Source organism: Trematomus bernacchii, unplaced genomic scaffold (genome assembly GCF_902827165.1).
Source record: "Trematomus bernacchii unplaced genomic scaffold, fTreBer1.1, whole genome shotgun sequence".
Lineage (NCBI taxonomy): Eukaryota > Metazoa > Chordata > Actinopteri > Perciformes > Nototheniidae > Trematomus > Trematomus bernacchii.
In genome coordinates, this window is record NW_022987727.1 from 5,906,295 (window position 1) to 5,926,826 (window position 20,532).

The following is a 20,532-nucleotide window of genomic DNA, read 5'->3' on the forward strand; positions in this document are numbered from 1 at the left end:
GCGGGGTGAGGAGTGGGTGGGAGGAGGACACAGCAGAGAATCTCATTATCGTACTTCACAGCGCTGCTAATCAGTGCATGTATTGATGATGTCTATTCCCATTCAGTGAGGGGTTATTACTGTTTCCATAACATGTAGGAAAGAAGGCACTCAGTCTTGTGTATATAGTATCTGCAAAAAGCAGGCTTAGACTGACTGATATTAAGATGATACACTTTTGTATTAAGGTAAATGATCATAGTATAAATAGAAAGTATATTAAATCTAAATGGAATTTAACAGATACACTTTATTATTTTGAAGCCTTTGTGATTTTGATACAAATGTAATTTCACTAAAAAGTCACAAAGAAAACCCAACTGAAATCAACATGTATGGATGTAAGGCTTACAGTAGTTTGTGGGTGGCAATGGGAGATTAAAGAAAATAACTGACAGAAACATTTTGAGGAAGATCTTGAAGTTGAGGCGTTCATTGTTTTTTTTCAGACAAAGACACCAGTGAGAGCAAGAAACTAATATGAGCTGTATTATGATAATATGATATTCACATTTTCTCACTGTTGGTTGGTACACCATTATCCAAAATATCTCAACCAGTGCAGTATTGATTTCCATGAAAGTAAAATATTAAAATTTGAGCTCCAATCACCGCCTCTCCAGAATCCAGCTTCCAAAGCTGCTAACATGGTCGTAAATCTCCACATGCATTGAGCTATTTCGGTTGAAACCACTGATACTGCCGTCCCTACCCACGTCGCTATCACATAATCATAACGCCCCTCTGTTCAACCTCACATAAGCGCTGTTAGATATGTCACCACTGTCGCCACATTGGTACATTTCCAGTACACAGCCCAGCCCCAACGGAAAAGTCTTGCACGCAAGAAGGTAAAGAGTGCCAGAGTGTGCAAAATCTAAAATACATGGGGTTAGGCAGACATTGTGAGGAGAGGGCAGGTTTGCAAAAAGTGTGTACATTATCAAACAGTAGATGGTGATTAGCAAAGTAAGATGGTCTGTCTGCTGAAGTAATGATCAGACTCACTGTTAATGACACAACGCCACTTCTTGTAGGAAGGTTTCTAGAAGAGACAGTTGCCTTTGTGTACCGAGATGATGGCGGTCCTCCTTGCCTTTTTCCATCACCTGACCGTCACTTTCCTAGACTGACGGTTATATATCAGCCATTGACCTGCTAAGAGGAACAGCACATAAACCTGCTGGAGCTTTTTTCCAGGAGGAGAAAGGCGAGGCAGAGGAGGACCTGGCTGTTGTGGTTTGCTACAGACAGAGAGAGAACGTGGTTATTGTAGGAGAAACAAAGCCGATGCTGAGCAGTGAGCACTCGGGAGAAAGAGCAGAGAAATACCTCCCACCCCTCTGCCTTCTCCCCTCCTCCTCCCCAGTGGTATTAATTAGCAGCAGCAGATGAGTGGAGAACAGTGAGCCTGGAGGGAGAACAGGTTCATGTCAGGTTAGCCTGCACTGCTATGAGCTCTCATCGGTTGCTTGGTCGTCAGGAGCCGCATCTATCGAGACTCGTCTCTCTCGATCTCTCTCTCGTCTCTATCATCTCTAGCTCTACCTCCCTCTCTCTCTCTCTCTCTCTCTCTCTCTCTCTCCCTCTCTCTCTCTCTCTCTCTCTCTCTCTCTGTCTCTCTCCCTCCCTTGCTCTCTTTCTTTTTATATACCTCTATTCACATGTTCACAGCACATCCACACATAATCAGAGGTGATACTAGGAGGGAGTATCCGTTTCCCTTCATTATTGCAAACACTATGAATTGGGTATATGCTTAAAAAATAGTTGAGTTTCCATAAAGCCAAATAAAACACCCTGCTCGAGGTCTAACAAGCCCCCTTCACATTTTCATCTTACCCCTCATTGCCCCTCCTCACAGCTCCTGTTGCCCCATCCTCCCTCTCTTTCCATTCTCTCTCCATTGAATGCGTTTTAAACGCCTGTTTCAAATGTCAGTTACCGGTGTGTATGATTAAACTGACATGCTTTAGTTTGAACCAATACATCTGTCTACTTTTGCTGAATAACAGCTCACTTTTCACTCTACATGGTGCACAGTGGAAGGTCAAAGACTGCTCTACTGGCTCAGACAGAGGTCCAGAGCCAAACTTGTTCTGACCTGTAGCTAACATCGGCTTCAGCAGATGGAGCAGAGGCTATGGAGAAAAATAATGTGTCTAGGTTTCTGGGATGATATTGATTTTCTCCACCTCCTAAATGGATCTCAGCTTGAGCGTAGAGTGTTTGTCAACTAATCAAAAGATCAGTGCTTTTGGCCCCTGCAGTCTTCATGTTGAAAATGCTAAACTCCAAATTTGCTAATCAACTTGTATGCTAGTCATGTTGGATTATGTTGTCAAGCATTTTGAATGGTTCCATAGAGTAGAAAATCGCTATATAAATGCAGTCCATTGAACAGGGCAGTCACGATTCAAAAAGACAGAGACCGCAACTCCAAATATTAGAGGCATTCTGTGCCAGGGACTCACAGGGATCAGTCGGGTGATAATAAATGAACTTTTCTTCCCATTATTTTCTCTCTCTCTCTCTGCCTGTCTCTCCCTGCAGAATTCTATACGACACAACCTGTCCTTGAACAAGTGTTTTCTCAAAGTGCCTCGCTCCAAAGATGACCCTGGAAAAGTAAGTATTTCCCGAACAATGTAATGCCGGAAAACTCAGTTTGAATTACGGTGCGACACACACAATGAAAATACAAATACGGCCTCAGCGATTACTTCTCACGTGTTTGGCTGCCCACACAGACACATTCACCTGTTCTGATGTTTTGTCAGACACACACATACACTCACACACATAAAACATGTCTGAACTTGAAAGCAATTTGTAGCTCCATCTGAATGCCTAATGCCACTTTCTGTGTTTTCTGCAGCTCTTCCGATATTGATTCTGCCAAGTAATAATGTGGTACAGAGAGTAATGAATAATAAGTATATGTAGGTACACTCCTTCAGATGCAAACCTGTTCACGCATCTGTTCTGCTTTATTAGGCCCTGTTTCACTCTCTCTCACACACACACACACACACACACACGCACACGCACACGCACACACACACGCACACACACAAGCATTGGTATGTTTCACCACTGCTTCTGCTTTGGTTGGGAAGCACAGTTGCCACTTCAGCAGGGCCGTTTTGAAAAACAACAATTTGTCAACGCCTTGTTTGTGCTGAATCGAAGGAAATGCTCAGACGGGCAAAGTATGTAATTACAGTTGATCACTGAAGCTTGCCCTTTACAAGATTTTTTTAATAAAAAGCTCAAATGTCTGCATTTGAACTCATCACAGGGTTAATGTGGGAAGCAATCCTCAACTTTTACAAAAACTGACGAGCCAAAACTTTTCATTGAACGCTCAAAACTAATTTTGTTTGAGCGGGGAAGCGGAGGAGGGAGTTTCTCCAGGCTGCAGGGATTTTGGAGCCATTAAAAAATGAATTAGGGGGAAGAAGGCTTAAATAATTCAAACAAAAATCCTTGGGCTTGAGTGGAGGCCTATAGTCTGCAAAGATACAAAGAGAGCCGCTCCCCTCTGATTAGCTGAACTTGGACCTGACCAGCACCTTAATTCACACCGTGGATCGAAGTGGTCGATACTTTGGCGTGGGGAGGGGGAGGGGGGGTCATCTGTGTGAAGAGAAGTTGAATGTACGAGCTCAGTTTGAAGCCATAGAGAGAGGGGAGAAGCTAAATCATGCATGTGCTAACGTTAATTGGCTGTGTACTGTTCACTGATGTGGGACTGAGAGACAGGGCGAGGAGAAGAGGCGAGCATGGGGGAACGGGGGGGGGGGGGGAATAGATGTTCATAGATGAGGTACATGTGTGTGTTTGTGTGTGTGGTCTACCTGAACCTCCTGAATTCTGTCTGTAGCCTTACACCTCCCTGTGAGGGGAAACATGAAAGAGGGAGAAAAAACAGAGTGGGAGTAACTCAAGGACCTAAAAGCAACTGATTTCCTTTCTCTCTCTCATTGATTGTTTTTATTTTGGAGTGTGCTGTGTTTCAGCATTGGGTATCAAAGGGATTGCAGTGGATTTTTGGGGAAAACGAAGCAGGAGCATGCACCACAGGAAACTAAACCCAGAGAAAAATGATTGGATACAGAGCTGGAATAACAACACATACATTGGTCTTATCAGCTACAGGGGAGATCCATCCATTGCTTTTGTTTCTGTTTAGTGCCACTTGTTTCCCCGTCAGAGGAACAGCTTCACTGAGAATAAGTAGGGAGGAGAGACACTAAATGGTATCCACTATAGGTGGAGATGCATCTGAAACAAATGGGGGAAATTGACTGACAAAACCATATATGTGTTGAATTGTACCACCCTAACAAATATGTACTATGAGTAAAATATTAAATTAAACTTAATGACAGCACAGCGCACTATTCACAGTAACAATTTAGGGTTGAAATGGCTTCCTCACACGAATATCTGGGGCTTCATATTGACATGAAATTGAACCGTCTGTGTCATTTCTCCTAAGGAAATTAAAATCCTTTGAGGTAACTAAATGTTTTTTTATTTTATGTTTAAATGTAACCAGTGCCTTGTTTTGGCTGTTGTTGGTTGGGTTACATTGTTAGTTAAAGGCTAAAAACAATATGAAAGTTTACCTAAATGAACAGAGCAATCCAAAGCAGTAAATAAATACACCCAAGATCTTAACTCCTTGTTTTATTGGGTTGCACTCCAGGGTTCCTACTGGGCTATAGACACCAACCCTAAAGAAGACTCAGTTCCCAGCAGGCCGAAAAAGAGGCCGCGCTCCGGAGAAAGGGTGAGTACTAACCATGCCTTAAACTTTCAATGATTTGTAACCTGTTTCGGCTGCCATTAAATATCTTCATACCAGTTGAAGCTCACTGTCATCAGAATCAGAAACGGGTTTATTGCCAGGTAGGTTCACACATACGAGGAATTTGACTTGATGTCATGGTGCATACATAAAATATAAAACAAAAAGTCTTTAAGGACACTGTAATAAAATATAGTTAGATAGCAAGAAAATAAAGCAGTAATTTAAAGGCGAAATAGAATGCAGTGAATTATAGTATATGAAATAAGAAATATGTGCAGTAAGCAGTATTTGAACATTGTGTGCATTAATGTAATGCATATAGAGTCTACGTTGTGGCTGAGGTAAAGTGTCAGTGGGGGGGGCCGGGCCTTGTTTAAGAGGCCGGTAGCGGAGGGGAAGAAACTGTGTCACATGATGTAGCCTTGTAAGAAGGCACATGATCAGAACACATTGAGAAAGAGCTGCTCAGGTCACTGGAGATGCTACAGATATGTTGGTGTCGAAACAAAATGAAATTGAGATTACTTAATTTGACCATACATTTCTGTGGAGGACAAATTGAGAGAAAGTTTCAAGGGTCAAAGTTCATAACCGTGCCTGAGCCTGCATTAATATAAAAGTGGAAGTCGGAAAAAGTAAAACACTATTAATTTAATTTAAGAGTCTAGTTAAGAGACCTCCAATCTGTTTCCTTTTCCATGCTTTCATTGTTAACGGGATACACCAGCAGGCAAAGGTGCATGTAAAGCTTTAATGTAAAGAGTCCATATCCAAGCTCTTGATTCTGTTTGGCTTGATTACACATTTTGAGTCGTTTCTTGCACATGGTGATTCTGCATCATGGTTAAAAAATTGTTTGGGATTATGTTTTATCAGCGGTACCAAGAAAAAAGCCAAAAGGAACAACATATAATCTACAGCTTCCTGCCGGCCTTTGCTACAAATGCATCCCACTTGCTGCACAATGTGCTTGTTTCGCAGGTCCTCAGTTGTCTATCATACCCGAAAACAATTTGGTCAGAGTTTGAATAGGATTCTGTAATTATCATTCTATTATATCTTATATATCAATCTTGGCTGGTTTGAACGGATGGGGTTATCTTTGACATCAGGTTTGCTTTGTGCCTTGAGATTGATATTGACCTGCTTATTACTGGACCTCTCCCACTGGAGAAAGCTAGAAAACGTGCCCGTGTCTGATAGAAAAAACCCATATCCAGCACATGTGCCAATTTCTATATCACATGCCATAAGATAACCACTTTGACAAGATCCTGATCATGTTTTGTATATAGAAGTTAAATCTGTGGCTCTTGGATTTCCAGTGTTTACTATGCCACAGAAACAACAGGAACAAGCTACAGAACAGATGATGAAACACAGAAGTAGGAAGGAAAATGGGTTTTGGTAGATTGATTGACAGCAGTCGAGGTTATAAATGTTTGTAACCCGGCAGAATGCACTTTCAATCAGCAACACAAAGCAGTGAGCTCCATGGTGTGTTGCAACCTCTGTCTCCATCTGCATGATACAGTATGTGCACCAATCTATATTAGATCATTAATTATACTGATAACACCATCTATTACAATAAAGCATGTTTTTTGGTAATTTGATTAATAAATATAACATCAAACACATGGCTATGTTTGTTTTGGTAGCTCCTATGTGAAGTAATTACTTGTCAAATGTATTGGAATTTACATTTCTCATTTAATTGAGAACATTAGTGCAAAGTGTGAAAAAAAATGTAACATTCAAATGTTATTCCGTCAAAATATTTCACATGAGAAAGATAGTACGTGCTGGTTATTATGAATTTAGACAACACAATTGTATCACGGCATTAAATATCATTAATTAAACAAAAAAGAAGAAATGGTGCAGCTGGTTAGCAGCACATCAAGACTTTGATTCAATCAATCTTCTCTCTAAAATGTTAATGAAGCTTTAGGATTTATAATATTTCACCTGCAATGTTTTCATGATCTGCAGAAAATGCTAGGTGATAACTTGATCATATCCGATATTAACAGCAGGCTTTATGTAGCACGAAGCCCTTTTTCAGCCAAGGTCGAGCAACTTATTCAAATGGGAGTCTTAATTCCAGCACGCAGAGAGCCTCCTGTTATTACACTCTATGTATCCAGCTGATAACCCACTGAGGTTTCTTCTGAATGTACACATAACTATGTTGGTTGATGCATTAAAAACCTGCAGAGTCTTTCATCATGGTGCAGCACAGCTGGTCATTTCTCCCTCTTTTCTCCTCCTGCGTCTCCGTCACTGTTTGTGTATCTTGATCATTATCTTTCTGTGCGTCTGTTTGTCTGCCACTCTCTCCTCTGTCTCTCTCTCTGCCTGTACCGCTGCTTTAGCCGCCTTCTCCTCTCCAGGGAACGCAGGGAGGCGTGGAGCGGCAAAGTGCACAATCACAGTTGCTCATTGGAGGAAGAATTGAGGTAAAAGCGAGAGAAAGGAGGGAGGATAGGGGAGGATAGAAAAAGGGGAACAATAGGAAGAAGTGTAAAGGAAAAGACACGGAGGAAAGAGAAGGAAATCAAGGTAGAGCGAGCAGAGAGGGAAAATCAGGGGGGAGGAAGGGAGAGGAGGGAGGAGGAAGGGTATGCTAGGCTTGTGTTCCAGTTAATTACCACAGAAGGCCCCGGGGCTGCCGTTAGACATATTTTCTTCACCATTTTTTTTAATTTTTATTACAAACATTAATTAATTCAGAGCCTTGTCATCTCGTCTTACATGGATGGGCCCTTCGACCCCTTTTCTTACGCCTCACTTGCACTGCTGACAGACTCACTGTGGGCTGTCACATGGGCTAAGGAGAAACGGGGAGGTTTTAAGTGCTAAGATTTATAGCAGTGCTTCCGTCAAACAGAAAAAAAAGAAGGTAGGCTAAATATGCACTCGTGTTTTCATTGGGGTTTTGTTGCACCTAGGCTACACAGTCAAAGTCTTTAAAGTCTCCTGATGACAGGGGCTGTGCAATTGAAAAGATTTGAAGTTGGCAGCGGGGCTGAACGTCGGCTGCATAAATGCATTGTGTAAATGTGTAGACAGCCAGCGTACACTTAGTTTAGTAGCTGCGTCTCCGGTGCCCTAAGCATAATCACTCCCTTTCATTTCCTGTATGCCTCTCTGTCTGCCTGTCCGTCAACACTCAATTATCTCTACCTATTCTTCCCTTTCTCTCCCCTTCTTCCACAAGCCTTCCTCACTCCTCTGCTCACCTCTCTGTTGTCTTCTTTTTAAGTGCCTCCACCAGGGAACCGACAACCCGTTTCACTGGGAGTTTATCATAAATTAAAGATTGCATTGTTGCCAACCAATCCTCTTACTGTAAGCAGTTTGGGAAAGGCAGGCAAGCCGTCTTGAACCCTGAAAGGAGTCAGACATGGAGAAAAAATACCGTCCTTATTTTTATTTTCCCCCCATTCTGCGACCTTCAATTTAGCCCCTCATCGATCTTTGAATAGTTCCTCATATCCCCACACTGAGTTAACCCGACTTTAGCTCTATATGAGGACAGCAGCAAATAAACTGCTGCTGAATACATTTGATTCTTGAATAATGCATGGGGATGGGTTGATTTCTTATCAGGTGCAAGTGATGTGTCCACTTTTCATGCTGTTTTAGTGTCTGGCAATTTAAATGAAGTGCGCCTCGACTAGTTCACGTAGTTGTAGCCTGAGGCGTGGCGCGGCGCTGATTCAGGAGGCTCAGTGCAGAATCATGAACTTGGAGCGTTCAGTAATTTCTCATAACCTTGTCACATTAAATTGCCTTCCTCCCTTTTACTGTCACTGAACACAGCATATAACCAATCTGTGAAATCTCGTATTCCTTCTGCTTTTATTACAGAAGAAGTAGTTGTGCACAGATTCATATCGACTAAAATTTGAATACTCTTCTTCCTTACTTTTACATTCTTGGGTTGTTCACACCTGCTCTTTTCTACTTCAAAATGAAAAGTCCTACTGTTGGTGATCCATAATTTGGTGTGTCCACCCTTGTTCTCAGTCCTCTGTCCTCTACTTGCAGGCATCGACTCCATACAGCCTGGAGTCAGAGTCTCTGAGGATGGACTGCATTATGTCGGGGGGGGCGTCCCCCACTCTGGCCATTAACGCGGTCACCAACAAGGTACGGCACGGCAACTCTGTAAGTGTTACGTTGTTGGCATGCTGATTGATTCAATATCACATACAGCACTTTTAAAATAGATGAAAAAGCTCAGAAAGATGATACTAAGTAATGAATATTCATTTCTCAATGATGTGTAATTATGATTTTTAACAAATTAATCATTCAAGAAGATATAGTCATTTGTACTTGAAGCTGAGAAGAATGTGTCGAAGGCTATAATTATTACTAACTGGAAATGAGCGCATTGGAAAGAGAGCAGCAGCAGAAAAGTCTCTGTTTTTTTTCTTTTTTACAATCACTTTCTCACACAACCTTATGCAATGACACACACACACACACACACACACACACAGACTTTAAAGCTGGGTGTGACTGTCTGTTTGAGGGTCAGAGATCAAGCGGCGGCTGGGACCTCTGACGCCTGTCTGATTGGCCACACACACTCTCAGAATGACTATGTGTGGTACGTGACCTCTATGTCTGACCCCAACCAAAGACACATTTGTCCCACAGCAGCAGCTCACATAACTCTTGCGTGTTTGGTCTGGACGTGATGTTAAGGTCGGGACTTGACGACTTATTCCAGTTTTCCATTCTGCTCTTTTCACATGTCTTGACTCATACTTCCCAGCAGTTGTCAATACGCAACACTTTTATCACAGATTATTAACATTTCAATTAACAATTCAATTGGTAATTCAACAATATTATACAAAATGATATATACACACACAATTGTATTCACTTAATGTCATTTTTACAACCAATGTATCATAATGAATCCACTAAAAATAGTATTTACTGTCTGGTTCCTGTTCTGTGATAATGTGGACACTTGGATAGTAGTAGGTATTTGTCAATTATTTTGACATTTCTTAGACCCTTTACATCAAACTTTCAAGTGATACATAGTTAATAGATTGATATAATTGGAACTTTAAAAGTTACTACTTCAGCCAAACTAACCACTGAAGTGCTGTGGATTAAGTTACCTACATACACAGTTATGAACCCAAACACATAGCTGGTACCAACACATTTTGCACCAACATAGTTTGAACAACATTTAAAAAAAATGTAAACATAAGAAACTCTGTTAAAGTTTCTCCAGTTTTCTTAGTTCAACAGACGTAAAACGTCTTAAAAATGTGACAACAGAAAACAAAATCATTAAAAGCGGAGGAAATCAGCATCAAGTAGTTAATGTTTCCCCCGTACAGATTGGTGTGTCACACAACAAGAAACCTGTTGTTAGTAATTCAGTTTTTTCTCAAGGGAGGATTAAAACTTGACTCGTCTTAGTCGTCACCATACATTTTTGAACAAATGATTCAGAGCAGGGAGAGGAGGACCTTGATGGTAATGATGCTGATGCCAACGTCAATGATTTCCACCCACATCCAGACAGGCGGTGTCCTGCAGGCACAGCAGTGCTTCGGTGCTTCACTCACACATTGGCTCACTATATTCAGTTTGCTTTGGAGAGGGCCTGTGCTTTTGAAAAATACATTCCTATAAGATGATTCAAGAGCTTAGAATAACAGATATATTTACCTTGAGGGTTGTTCTAGTCATTAATTACTTTCAGAGATCTTTTTACTTGAGTTTGTTAATTTGCAGTAACTGGAATTCTTTTTTTCTTCTTAGACTTTCAAAGGTGAATGGTCATTGCCAGTTTCCCTTTTCTTTCCTTATGCATGTTTATAAACTACTAATGTTCAAAGTAAAACACACAATTATTTTCTTGTTAGTACAGTAACACAGCAAGAATAATTACAGGTTCACTGAGATGTCACCAAATATACCAGAACAAAAAAAGGTTCAGCATTAACATTTAAGGAAACAGAAAACACTTCTTTGTTTTCAGCTACAAGATGCTCTACAGGGTAGAGCACCACCCCAGAGATCCTTTACTGTTGTCTCACCCGAAGGCTATAATTTCACTTGTGTCTGTACAATTAAATATAGCCTGGAGGTAATACTGGCGCTCTGCTTCACAAGTACTGACATTCAAACAAAACAAGAGAAACATGATTCAACATAATCCTGAGGCAGTTCTTTTAAAGGCTTTGTGATCTGTCACCACAAGATAATACACAGTACACTTCCTCTGAAGCGCAACTCGTGTCTCCATCGGTGCCAAACTCTCAGACAATAAAGTAATTTCTGAAGTGACCCAGTGGTTTCTGGGTCATGACATTTAATCATAATCACCATGTTCAGGGAAGAAAAGAAAATCATCATTAGTTTACATTCTGTGATGTTTTGTAGCAGCAGGACCACTTTTTATATACCAGCACTTTAATTTCCATATTTCCTCACGAGTTGTCCCATAAGTTAATGGTGCGTAGGTAACTTGTTGAGGTGGACAGTGTTCACTTCAGACTGGATTTGCAAGGGGACAAAACAAGCGAGAGTACTAAAGTGGGGAACGGGGAGCAATAAACTCATAACTGCCTTTTAAAAGAGTTTATATGGGGTATTGCTTCAACATTTTGGCCCATGGATTTCCTTAATGTTGTTTTTACATGGATCCTGTGTGTGTGTGTGTGTGTTTAGGTAGCACTGTACAACCCTGAGGCAGAGGGCAGTGAGAGTCCAGGGAGTCTGGGCAGCCTGAGCAACAGCCTCTCCGAGCAGAGTATGGCGTCCGTCAACCTCAACAACCTGACAACCGCTGTCAGCAGCGGCAGCAACGTACACGGCTACACACCAGTAAGACCTTTTCTTTATTTGAAGTGAAAGTCTAGTGAGAGCTCCTTCATTTCTCTTTTCTTTAAGTCCTTCTGCACGGGGAAGACAGCTGATCTGATGCTGCCTCAGACTCTTGTTAATAGCATTTCATTTAGTCCTGCTATTAAAAACAGATCTAGAATTGCGATATCTTAAACCAGCAGCATTTCAAATTTCAAATTATTTCTACTATATGTTCTTCTGGTCACTTGATTCTGTCATTATCTGGAGGATTGGGTCACCGGTGCAGACACTGTCAGTACAGAAGGTGTCTGCTGTACCCTGAGCAGGCTGAGGAGGTGATAACCAGCTGCTGAAATGCTCATTTCCTGTCTCATGCTCATTCTTTGCAAGCAAATACATTTTCAGTTGGCTTTTGCAGTGCTTGGATGACATTTTAATGTTAGAGTAATATCCATTCAGGTATGCAGATGGCATGAATAGACACATTCTTATTGTGTGTCTATTCTATGGAGTCAAACGAGTAGTTACAAGAAAGAATATAAATCCCTGCTTTCCAAATAGAGATTTATTTGACCTCAGAACAAAACCCATAGAGATTTTTATCAAAACTTCATGTATTTTTGCTTCAACTGCAATCGCAAAAGTGTAGATTGCCTCTTCACAGTTGCTTTATATGCAAAGACATTTGCATTATTTAGCTTGTGAATTGAATTTTTGTTTTGCAGATGACTATCGATACTGTTAGCAGCCCCTGACGCCCCTAAGGGTCGACCAGCCAATTTAAATTCTGAACCTTTAGGAAATGCTGCTTTGCTTTGATAGAAGTAGCTGCATAGAGCAATAAATAAAACAACAGGAAACATCCAGTCATCCCTTTGTCTCGACAGCTCCCCTTTATCATCTCTGATGCATATAAATGATGCCTGACCACTAGAATTTGAGACAAAGTCACACACACTCTCACTCACTCACCCCAACGTTTGTTTAAATCAAGGCAGTCCCATTTCGTCGTCTGCTAGAGTGCCTACAGTCTTGGCCGGTGTAAAGTAAAATGCAGACTTGGCAGTTCACTGATACACTGAGACATATTTGGCAAGATTTACACTGGCTGTATAAAGGATTCCTCGTCCTTTATGAGACAAGGTCCTTCAAATGACTTAGTCTCAAGCAGTGTGTGTGTGACATGATAAGTCGTCTTTCTATGAAGGAGGAACTTGATTTGACACCTCTTCTGTCATGAACTAAACTGTCACATGTTGAGAGATTTAAAACAACATATTTGATAGAAACAAGAAATAGTTCATAACCAGCTAACATAACAACAATAACAAAAACAGATATCTGACCTTTAAATGTAAAATGTCACCCAAGTTAAGATGCAAATTGGCTGCTGAACAATAACTTTTTCGTCTTGTGCTGCCATCAGTTATTTATAATTTCTCCTGATCTCCCTGATTTTACAAGTCAACCTAAAAACACATTTCATTTTAAACAAGTAAATACAATCAAATTAAAACATGCAACATACATTACTGGAATACTTCAATAAAAAAATTAAAAGACAGAACAATAAAATAAAACAAAACAAAACAACATGTTAAAACACAGGCAGTGGGTTTTAAGGAGCTCCAAGGGAATTCCCTTAGAAGAAAATAGCTTTTATTTTTTTATTTGTATATCCTTTTATTTAAAGGGCCCATGTCATGCTTTTCTGGTTATTACCCGTCCCCTTGTGTGTTATGAAGGTTTTTATGCATGTAAACGGTGTGCAGAGTCACAAACCCTCAAAGTACACCCTGTAGCGAGTAAAACTCTAACACAGAAAATACCTCCCCAAAACGCCTCGTTGGAGATACGTCATTGTCCATTTGATTCTTCCATTTCGTTCCGGGTACGGCATGATGTCAAGCCATACCCGGAACGAAATGGACCAATCCGTGGAGCCGTTACGTTACGTCCGCGGAGCCGTTACGTTAAGCCCCCGCTGATTGGTCCAAATTGACCAATCCATGGACTTCCTCACACACAGGCAGCTCTGCTGATTTCTCCTCCCTGGCTGCAGGCTGATAACAGACAGTTGAGATCGTGGCGAAATTCTCTCTGCAGACCCATTCTCACAGCGTTTATCAACCTTTTTCTTACTCAATATCAAGCCACACTTATTGTTTTTACTTCGGCTGTGACTTTGTGTGTGCTCAGGATGAGTTTGGCTGTGTTTGGCTGTGTATCGCTAACAAGGAAACAACACCTCCACGGAGCTCAGCGCGATTCACAACGTCCCGACCAATCAGAGCACACTGTGCTCACAGGGAGGGTGGGGGCTGGAGCTATTGGAGCTACAACGAGCCGTTAAAGGCAGAGAGTGAAATTCAGTGAATACACGTAGTTTACAGAGATGCTGTATGAGAAATCAATGTGAGTTTGGAAAATTGCACAATATAAATCTATTCTAGTATACCTCAACAATGGAATTATGATCAGTGGAAATGGCCATGACATGGGCCCTTTAACCTTTTTTGACCATATTACTCAACAGCTTAATCTCATTGTGGCTATTCATTTTTATTTTTTTTTCTTCATGTAATTATGGGAACTTCTGAAGGACTTGTGGTGCATTTGTCAGGTTTTTCAATGTGTTTTTGTCCATCCCTTTAAACCAAATACAATACAATATCAAAGGCCAATCTCACAAACATTTGGTACGAAATTACAGGAGCGCTGAAAAAACCCTCCAACTCTTCATTATTTTTCCCTTGTAACAGCTGCTCACCTTTTTACCATCAATCACTTTCCCCCGCTCACCTCCCACCTGCATTAGCAAAGGTCAGCACAATCTCATCTCGTTAACCTCTCATTTCTAGAGGCCATCTTTTGTTTTCCTCCTCCCTGCATCGCCCCCTCCACCTCCTCCTTCTCCTTCGCTCCAGGCCTCATCTGCAGTGTGGTATGGGGGGATCAGGGTTAGTTCTGCCTCATTACCTGCTGCAGGTGAACCCCCCCCCCCCCCTCAACTGACGTGATTACTGGTGGCATCACTGGCAGAGACCTCAAAGACAGAGAGCTGATGGAGAGGCGGCCATTGCTGGGTGGAGGTAGATGTGTGGAGGATGTGTCATGCTAAGTTGGCTTATATTTGCGGAGGCACACTGATCACAGCAAATTGCTTGTGTTTGCCGGGCGGATGGTGAGGAGGATGACAGCTGGGATGAGATGATTGAGGGTAGAGGACGACAGGCTGCATTCACAATATGAGAAGGAAAATTGAAGCGGTGGATTTTGTTTTTGTGTGTTCATATGAAAAGAAACCCGTGCCAGCAAAAGATTTCCTTTTAATTGCATGAAATTGAATTTGGTATGTTTATCATACTGAATAAAAAGAAATGATTTGTAGGAAGAATTAATGGGAACATTTTAATTTGAATGGCACAATTGGAAAATAAATTGCATTTCTTGAAACTAAATGTGATCATTATTGAATGTAACGTTTTATCTATTTCAGAGTGCAGCTCTCCCAAATGAAATTCAGGTTTCTTAATTTAGTTTCACCTACGAGGAACATTGTGCTGCCCTGTGCAGTGACTAACAGGCAGCAGCCCACTGCAATGCTTAGAGGCCTCTTCAAGAGACTTTTTAAATACCAAACACTGCACAGTTTTATATAACACTGTGAGACAACATTTGACAACTCAGGGGATTTTTCGTGTAATCATTGTTCTATTAATCTTACAATCTTTATTATATATACTGTATTTGGTATAATATATATCATTTTGAGCCTCAATTTAGCTTAGACAGGCACAGACGTTGTTATAGTCTCATCTTCCAATCCTACTGAATATGTCCTTGTCCTGTCTCAACACCAGGCAGTCCATATAAACATTTGCCGCTCATTAAATCTGCATACCAGGCTACCGCGCCGCTACCTGCCTTCAGCAGTTTAACCCCTTCCACCACAGCCTCCTCTATTATTATTCCGGTGTTTCTCAGGGATTTTAAAAACAGTATATGTTGATGTTCATTAAATGTTGTAAATCTCTGTTGGAGGAGTTGTGAGCTCACTGTCAGTCAGTGTCAACCTGTGCTGATTTGTTTTAATGCATTACCCAAACAGCTGGTTTTAGGTTGTTTGGTGTTTGTCATTATTATACCTAGTGTAAGAGTTGCTTCTGCTTATCATAGTCACTGTACCTAATATCCACACTTTTGTGTAATAAAATAAGATAACCTTTATTGAGCCCCATAGGGAAATGCAGTTGTCATAGCAGCAACAGAATAAGAAAGAAACACAGATAGCAAACATGGAATATAATCAGGCAGTACAATAAAATGTATTAACAGTATGAATAGAAATGACAATAACGTGAGCTACATTTTTGATCCGGTGAATGTACATACAGATTCGTTGGCATGGTAAATATATATATACATTTAAATGTGCATACTGTACAGTGCATACGGTGCCAATATTATTAATGTTAGGTGCAGGTTATTTTTGATGGGTTACATGGTTAACCCTTGATTGTTCAGCCTGATGGCTACAGGCACAAAGAGCTGCCTCTCTTCATATTTCTGTTACAATAACTGCTAAAAACCCCAGAAGTACCAGGATTGTGCACAAAACTAGTGGCTTCATTCTTGGTGTTGCATTTTTTACTCCAATAATATGATCACAGTTGCCATATTGGTCTCATTGAAGTGCATGGGGTGTGTTTTTTCGATGCAGTGCTGATGCTGGTCTGACCGCAATCTTTACACTTTGAACTGCAATGTGAATTCAGCCTTTGATGTGTTTTTCTCAAACCAATACCCTCATTGATTTGTATTTCTAAACCTCTGCCCGTCTGTTTTCTCTCCCCTCTGTCTGTATTTCTGAAGGTGAGCAGCCACTCGGAGCCTTCGTCCCAGTCCCTGAGTCTCCAGCAGCCCGCACACCCGCCTCCCCCTCCTCCCCCCCAGCCCCAGTACGGTTTGCCCGTCCCCGAGTCGCGGGACAAGCCGCTCTGTTTCTCGGACTTCGAGGACCTCAGCGCTTCTTTCCGCAGTCTTTACAAGTGTGTCTTTGAGCAGTCCTTCTCACAGCAAGGTGGGTGTGGATTAGTGTGTATCTGTTCATGTGTGCATGTCCAACATCTTAATTGACACATGTGTTTGCAGAAAAAAATGAAAACCTGTAAACGTTTTATGTCAGGCTTCATGCACATAATTAACTGTCAAGCTTAAGCTCCTAATGAAATGGAATGTATTTAACATGGCTTCCATTGGCGTTAAAGCATTCCAGTATTAACCTCCATCACGCTCTACTCCTACTCTATTGTATTTTAATAAACAAACAATCTGTTGTTCCGCATATCTGCATTTTATGGCTCGTTCAGTCAAATGAGTAAAGGCAATTAAGAGGAGGATTCAACAGAAGGAGGAAAAAAAGAACTGGAAACATCTGCAGTGGAGCAGAGCAAGGGGCTCCGCAGCTTTGATAGCAGCTAATTAGATTGGTTTTAAAGTTTGTGAAGCATCTTGCTAATTGCTTCCTAAAGCTTTCAGGTCAACAGGCCTCCTTCCACTCCGAGCCCCCCCATCCCCCCCCCCCCCCCCCCCAACCATCCTCCACCACCCCCCTATCACCTTCGCTCTCCCGATTTCTCCTCCACGAAACACATCCACGTCCGTTCAGGAACCGAGGAGATTGATGCGCTCTGTTGAGCTCCGTAACTGCTGCCTGTGTTCACCCTCTGACAAGGTCCCTTCAATTTGTGGTCAGGGGGGCACTCGCGTAAAAAAACAAGACGGTGAGAATACTAGTTGGTAAGAAACGATATGACACAGACACCTAGACGGAAAGTGGAGAAGACAACGGATTCAGTAGATCCTTGAAAGGGTTTTCGAAGTGTGAGGCTTAACAGGAAACGATGTCAGCAGTCGTGGCATTGGAACATTTGAGTCACAAAGACAGAAAAGCTCATCCTCTCATTGTGAAAAACCACTGTGAGTCCAAGACCACACAGCAAAATAGAAATGACTCAATATTCATCCTCATAAATTACAGCACAATAATGGAGACCAAATATATATAAACAATTTTAAAAAAGGGCTTGTAATCAACTGTACAGTAAAAGCAACATGCAAAATCGGGTGTAAAAAAATACTTTATTTTACAACCAAGCTTTAACCAGAGTCTTCTCTCCCTTTTGTCACATTAAAATCAACTTGTCCCTCTAGGACCCCAAAACTCTCCCAACACCCATACAGTGCAATATATTAGGAATGTGAAACACAACTAAGGCAGTAAAAAAACCTGCAATGACTTACAAACAGAACAAAAAATGTCTATAAAGCATTTTTCAGAAAGCATTGAGCCGACACATGGCAGTGGGAATAAAGGAATTGGAATAAGATATACTTTTAAAGGGACGTAAAGCGTGACGACTCCCAAAGGCGGGAGTGGAAAACTCCCCTGCTAGGATACGCTCAGTGCTCCGTACGCTCATGGATTTCATTTTGATTTGTTGGTCAGAAAAAAATAAACTAAAGTACCTGTGTCTCACTTTGCTGATCTTTAAAGAGGTCTGTCTTTCAGCGATAAACAATGAAACGGTAGATAAAAGAAAAGTCAAAATCATCTCGTCAAAGGACAATAAATGCACTTGCATGTAAGGAAAAGAGTTACGTTTATGATGAAGGTGCACGCACTCGTGGCCAAACTTAATAATCATCCATGTCTTTATAAGCAACCCTAATTGATTGTTTATAAACTGTCAAACTGTCTACTTGTGAGAATAATTAACTATATTAATTCTAACTTTTTAAATATTATATATAGTTTTGAACACAACCATGGCCTAACACTGTAGCTGAAGAAAACATGCAGCATTGTCTGAAAAGATAAACAAAGAAGCGGCCCTATTTCAATTTTTTTTTCCAAAGTGTTCATGTTTGTTATTCTCACCTGTGATGTTTCTTCTGGCAGGTTTGATGGGAATGCCAGGCGACTCCTCCCAGCCGCCCCGGACCGCCTGCTCCTACCAGCACTCTCCTGGGGCTGGGAACGGAGTGGGCCACCACCACCAACACACCCACGGCCAGGCCTCGCACCACCCTCTCCACTCGCAGCAGCACCTCTCCCCACACTCCGGCCACAGCCAGCACCAGGCGCACACCCAGCTCCAACAGCACCAACAGCACCCGGCCCACTCCCAGCAGCACCCGTCTCTCTCCCACACGGGACAGACCTGCCCCACAACAGGTGACACGCAGTTTATATTATGTTTTTGTAGGAGCTGAACATATGTGACTTGGGATCCCTCCTAGTAGTGTACTTATCAGACACAAAAAGGATTCTGGCTGTTATTTAAATACCTAGAAGTATCTAAAAAGCAGCCGTGATAACAGCTGTTTGAACTCTCTAAATGCTATGGAAAGCTCTTTCAATGCTGATCTTGTTTACCATAGTGTACACTGGAACCTCCTCTCCCAAACAAAAGGAGATAATGCCATACCTCAATTCCTTGGTTCAGCAACATTTAAAGTGGCGCACCATTTGGCCATCAATCATAACTATTTGCTATGGATTTATTATAAACATAGGTGGGATTCTGTCATGACAGGAACCCTCACTTGAATTGTAAATCATAGTTTGCCACTGTTCTAATTTTATATGTGTTATATATAAAGGAAGTTGTTCAGGAAACAAATTGAGGAGCCTAGCACCGTGGTTGTCTTTTTCTGCGTCCTCATGAATTGTCCTTCACTTCTTGCCTTGACATTAGGATGTTTCAAAGATGCTGACTTTTTTTAGGGACATCAGTGAGAAATATCAACCTCGTTAAAGAGAAATTACATTGTGTTCAGTTTGGGAAATGATTATTATAAAGTAAACCACCCAGCAGCCTTGATCCCTTTTATTATTCACTTAATATTTTACAGAGTATCAATACAAGCAGCTGAGTGTAACCACCGCTAGCATCGGTCTCTCAGGTTGAATCACTAGAAGGAGATATTCTGATGGCTATAAAATCATCCACTATGGAAAATAACTTTGTACACAAATGTATCGTCGCTTGCAGTTAAACGTATTTAAAATCCAACATCTCACGCAGCGATTTCTCTCCTCTGCTGCAAACCTTTTCCCAGATTCTTCTCAAGGAACCCTCAAAGTGTATAGTTTCCTGTTTCATATATATTGATGCCCCAAACAATGATACCTCTCCTGACTCCCAAAGCCACATTGGTGTAAATACAATTCAGCTAATAAATCCGAATAGGCCTGTCTCTGCACAGACTCATTGCATTTATATTATTCGGTTTCCTCTGAGGTCCCAGAGCGCTGGATAATATGAGGCTGTGCTGATACAGACAGGCATCTCCCAAGCCTTACCTAGGCTTTCCTGCTCACATTCCCAGATTTTTGTGTGGTTTTTTTTCCCTTTGTGTCTGTGCAACAGAGCTCTGAGGCCAAAAAAGGACTCTTCAGACATTATTTATCTAGGTTAGTATTCCCCTCAACCAAGCAGAGGATGAATGAAAACAATCCCTCTGTCTTTGATCCACCGTCTCAGAATGTATTGTTGTTTAGTTTGTGGCGAGAAGAAAAAGCATCTTTCTTTTCTTCTTTCATTTATTTTCATAAGCAGAGCTGTGGCTGGGTTTTATTTATGTGAAGTCACACCACCTTGTGGTTGACTGCAGAACTTGAAACAAATACCACTCTTTAATCTGGTTCAGTTCACATGATTCAGATCCTTTGACACTGTCACATTGATCAGAAAAAGACAACAACATTGATGCTGGATTAATCACTAAAGTGATATATCGTGGAAACA

The 20,532-nt window shown here is 41.3% G+C and overlaps 1 protein-coding gene across 2 annotated transcripts in view; it reads left to right on the top strand.

Annotated features, from left to right (window-relative positions):
- Positions 1–20,532, top strand: part of LOC117494142 (forkhead box protein J3-like) — a 46,689-nt gene that overhangs the window by 20,623 nt on the left and 5,534 nt on the right. The window contains exons 4-9 of one of the 2 annotated variants that reach the window (XM_034144861.1): positions 2,593–2,667; positions 4,754–4,837; positions 8,915–9,016; positions 11,579–11,734; positions 16,592–16,799; positions 18,681–18,956. In XM_034144861.1, coding sequence (XP_034000752.1) covers positions 2,593–2,667; positions 4,754–4,837; positions 8,915–9,016; positions 11,579–11,734; positions 16,592–16,799; positions 18,681–18,956 — 901 coding nt within the window. The remainder of the gene's footprint in view (positions 1–2,592; positions 2,668–4,753; positions 4,838–8,914; positions 9,017–11,578; positions 11,735–16,591; positions 16,800–18,680; positions 18,957–20,532) is intronic. The other variant, XM_034144862.1, reaches the window with a different exon arrangement.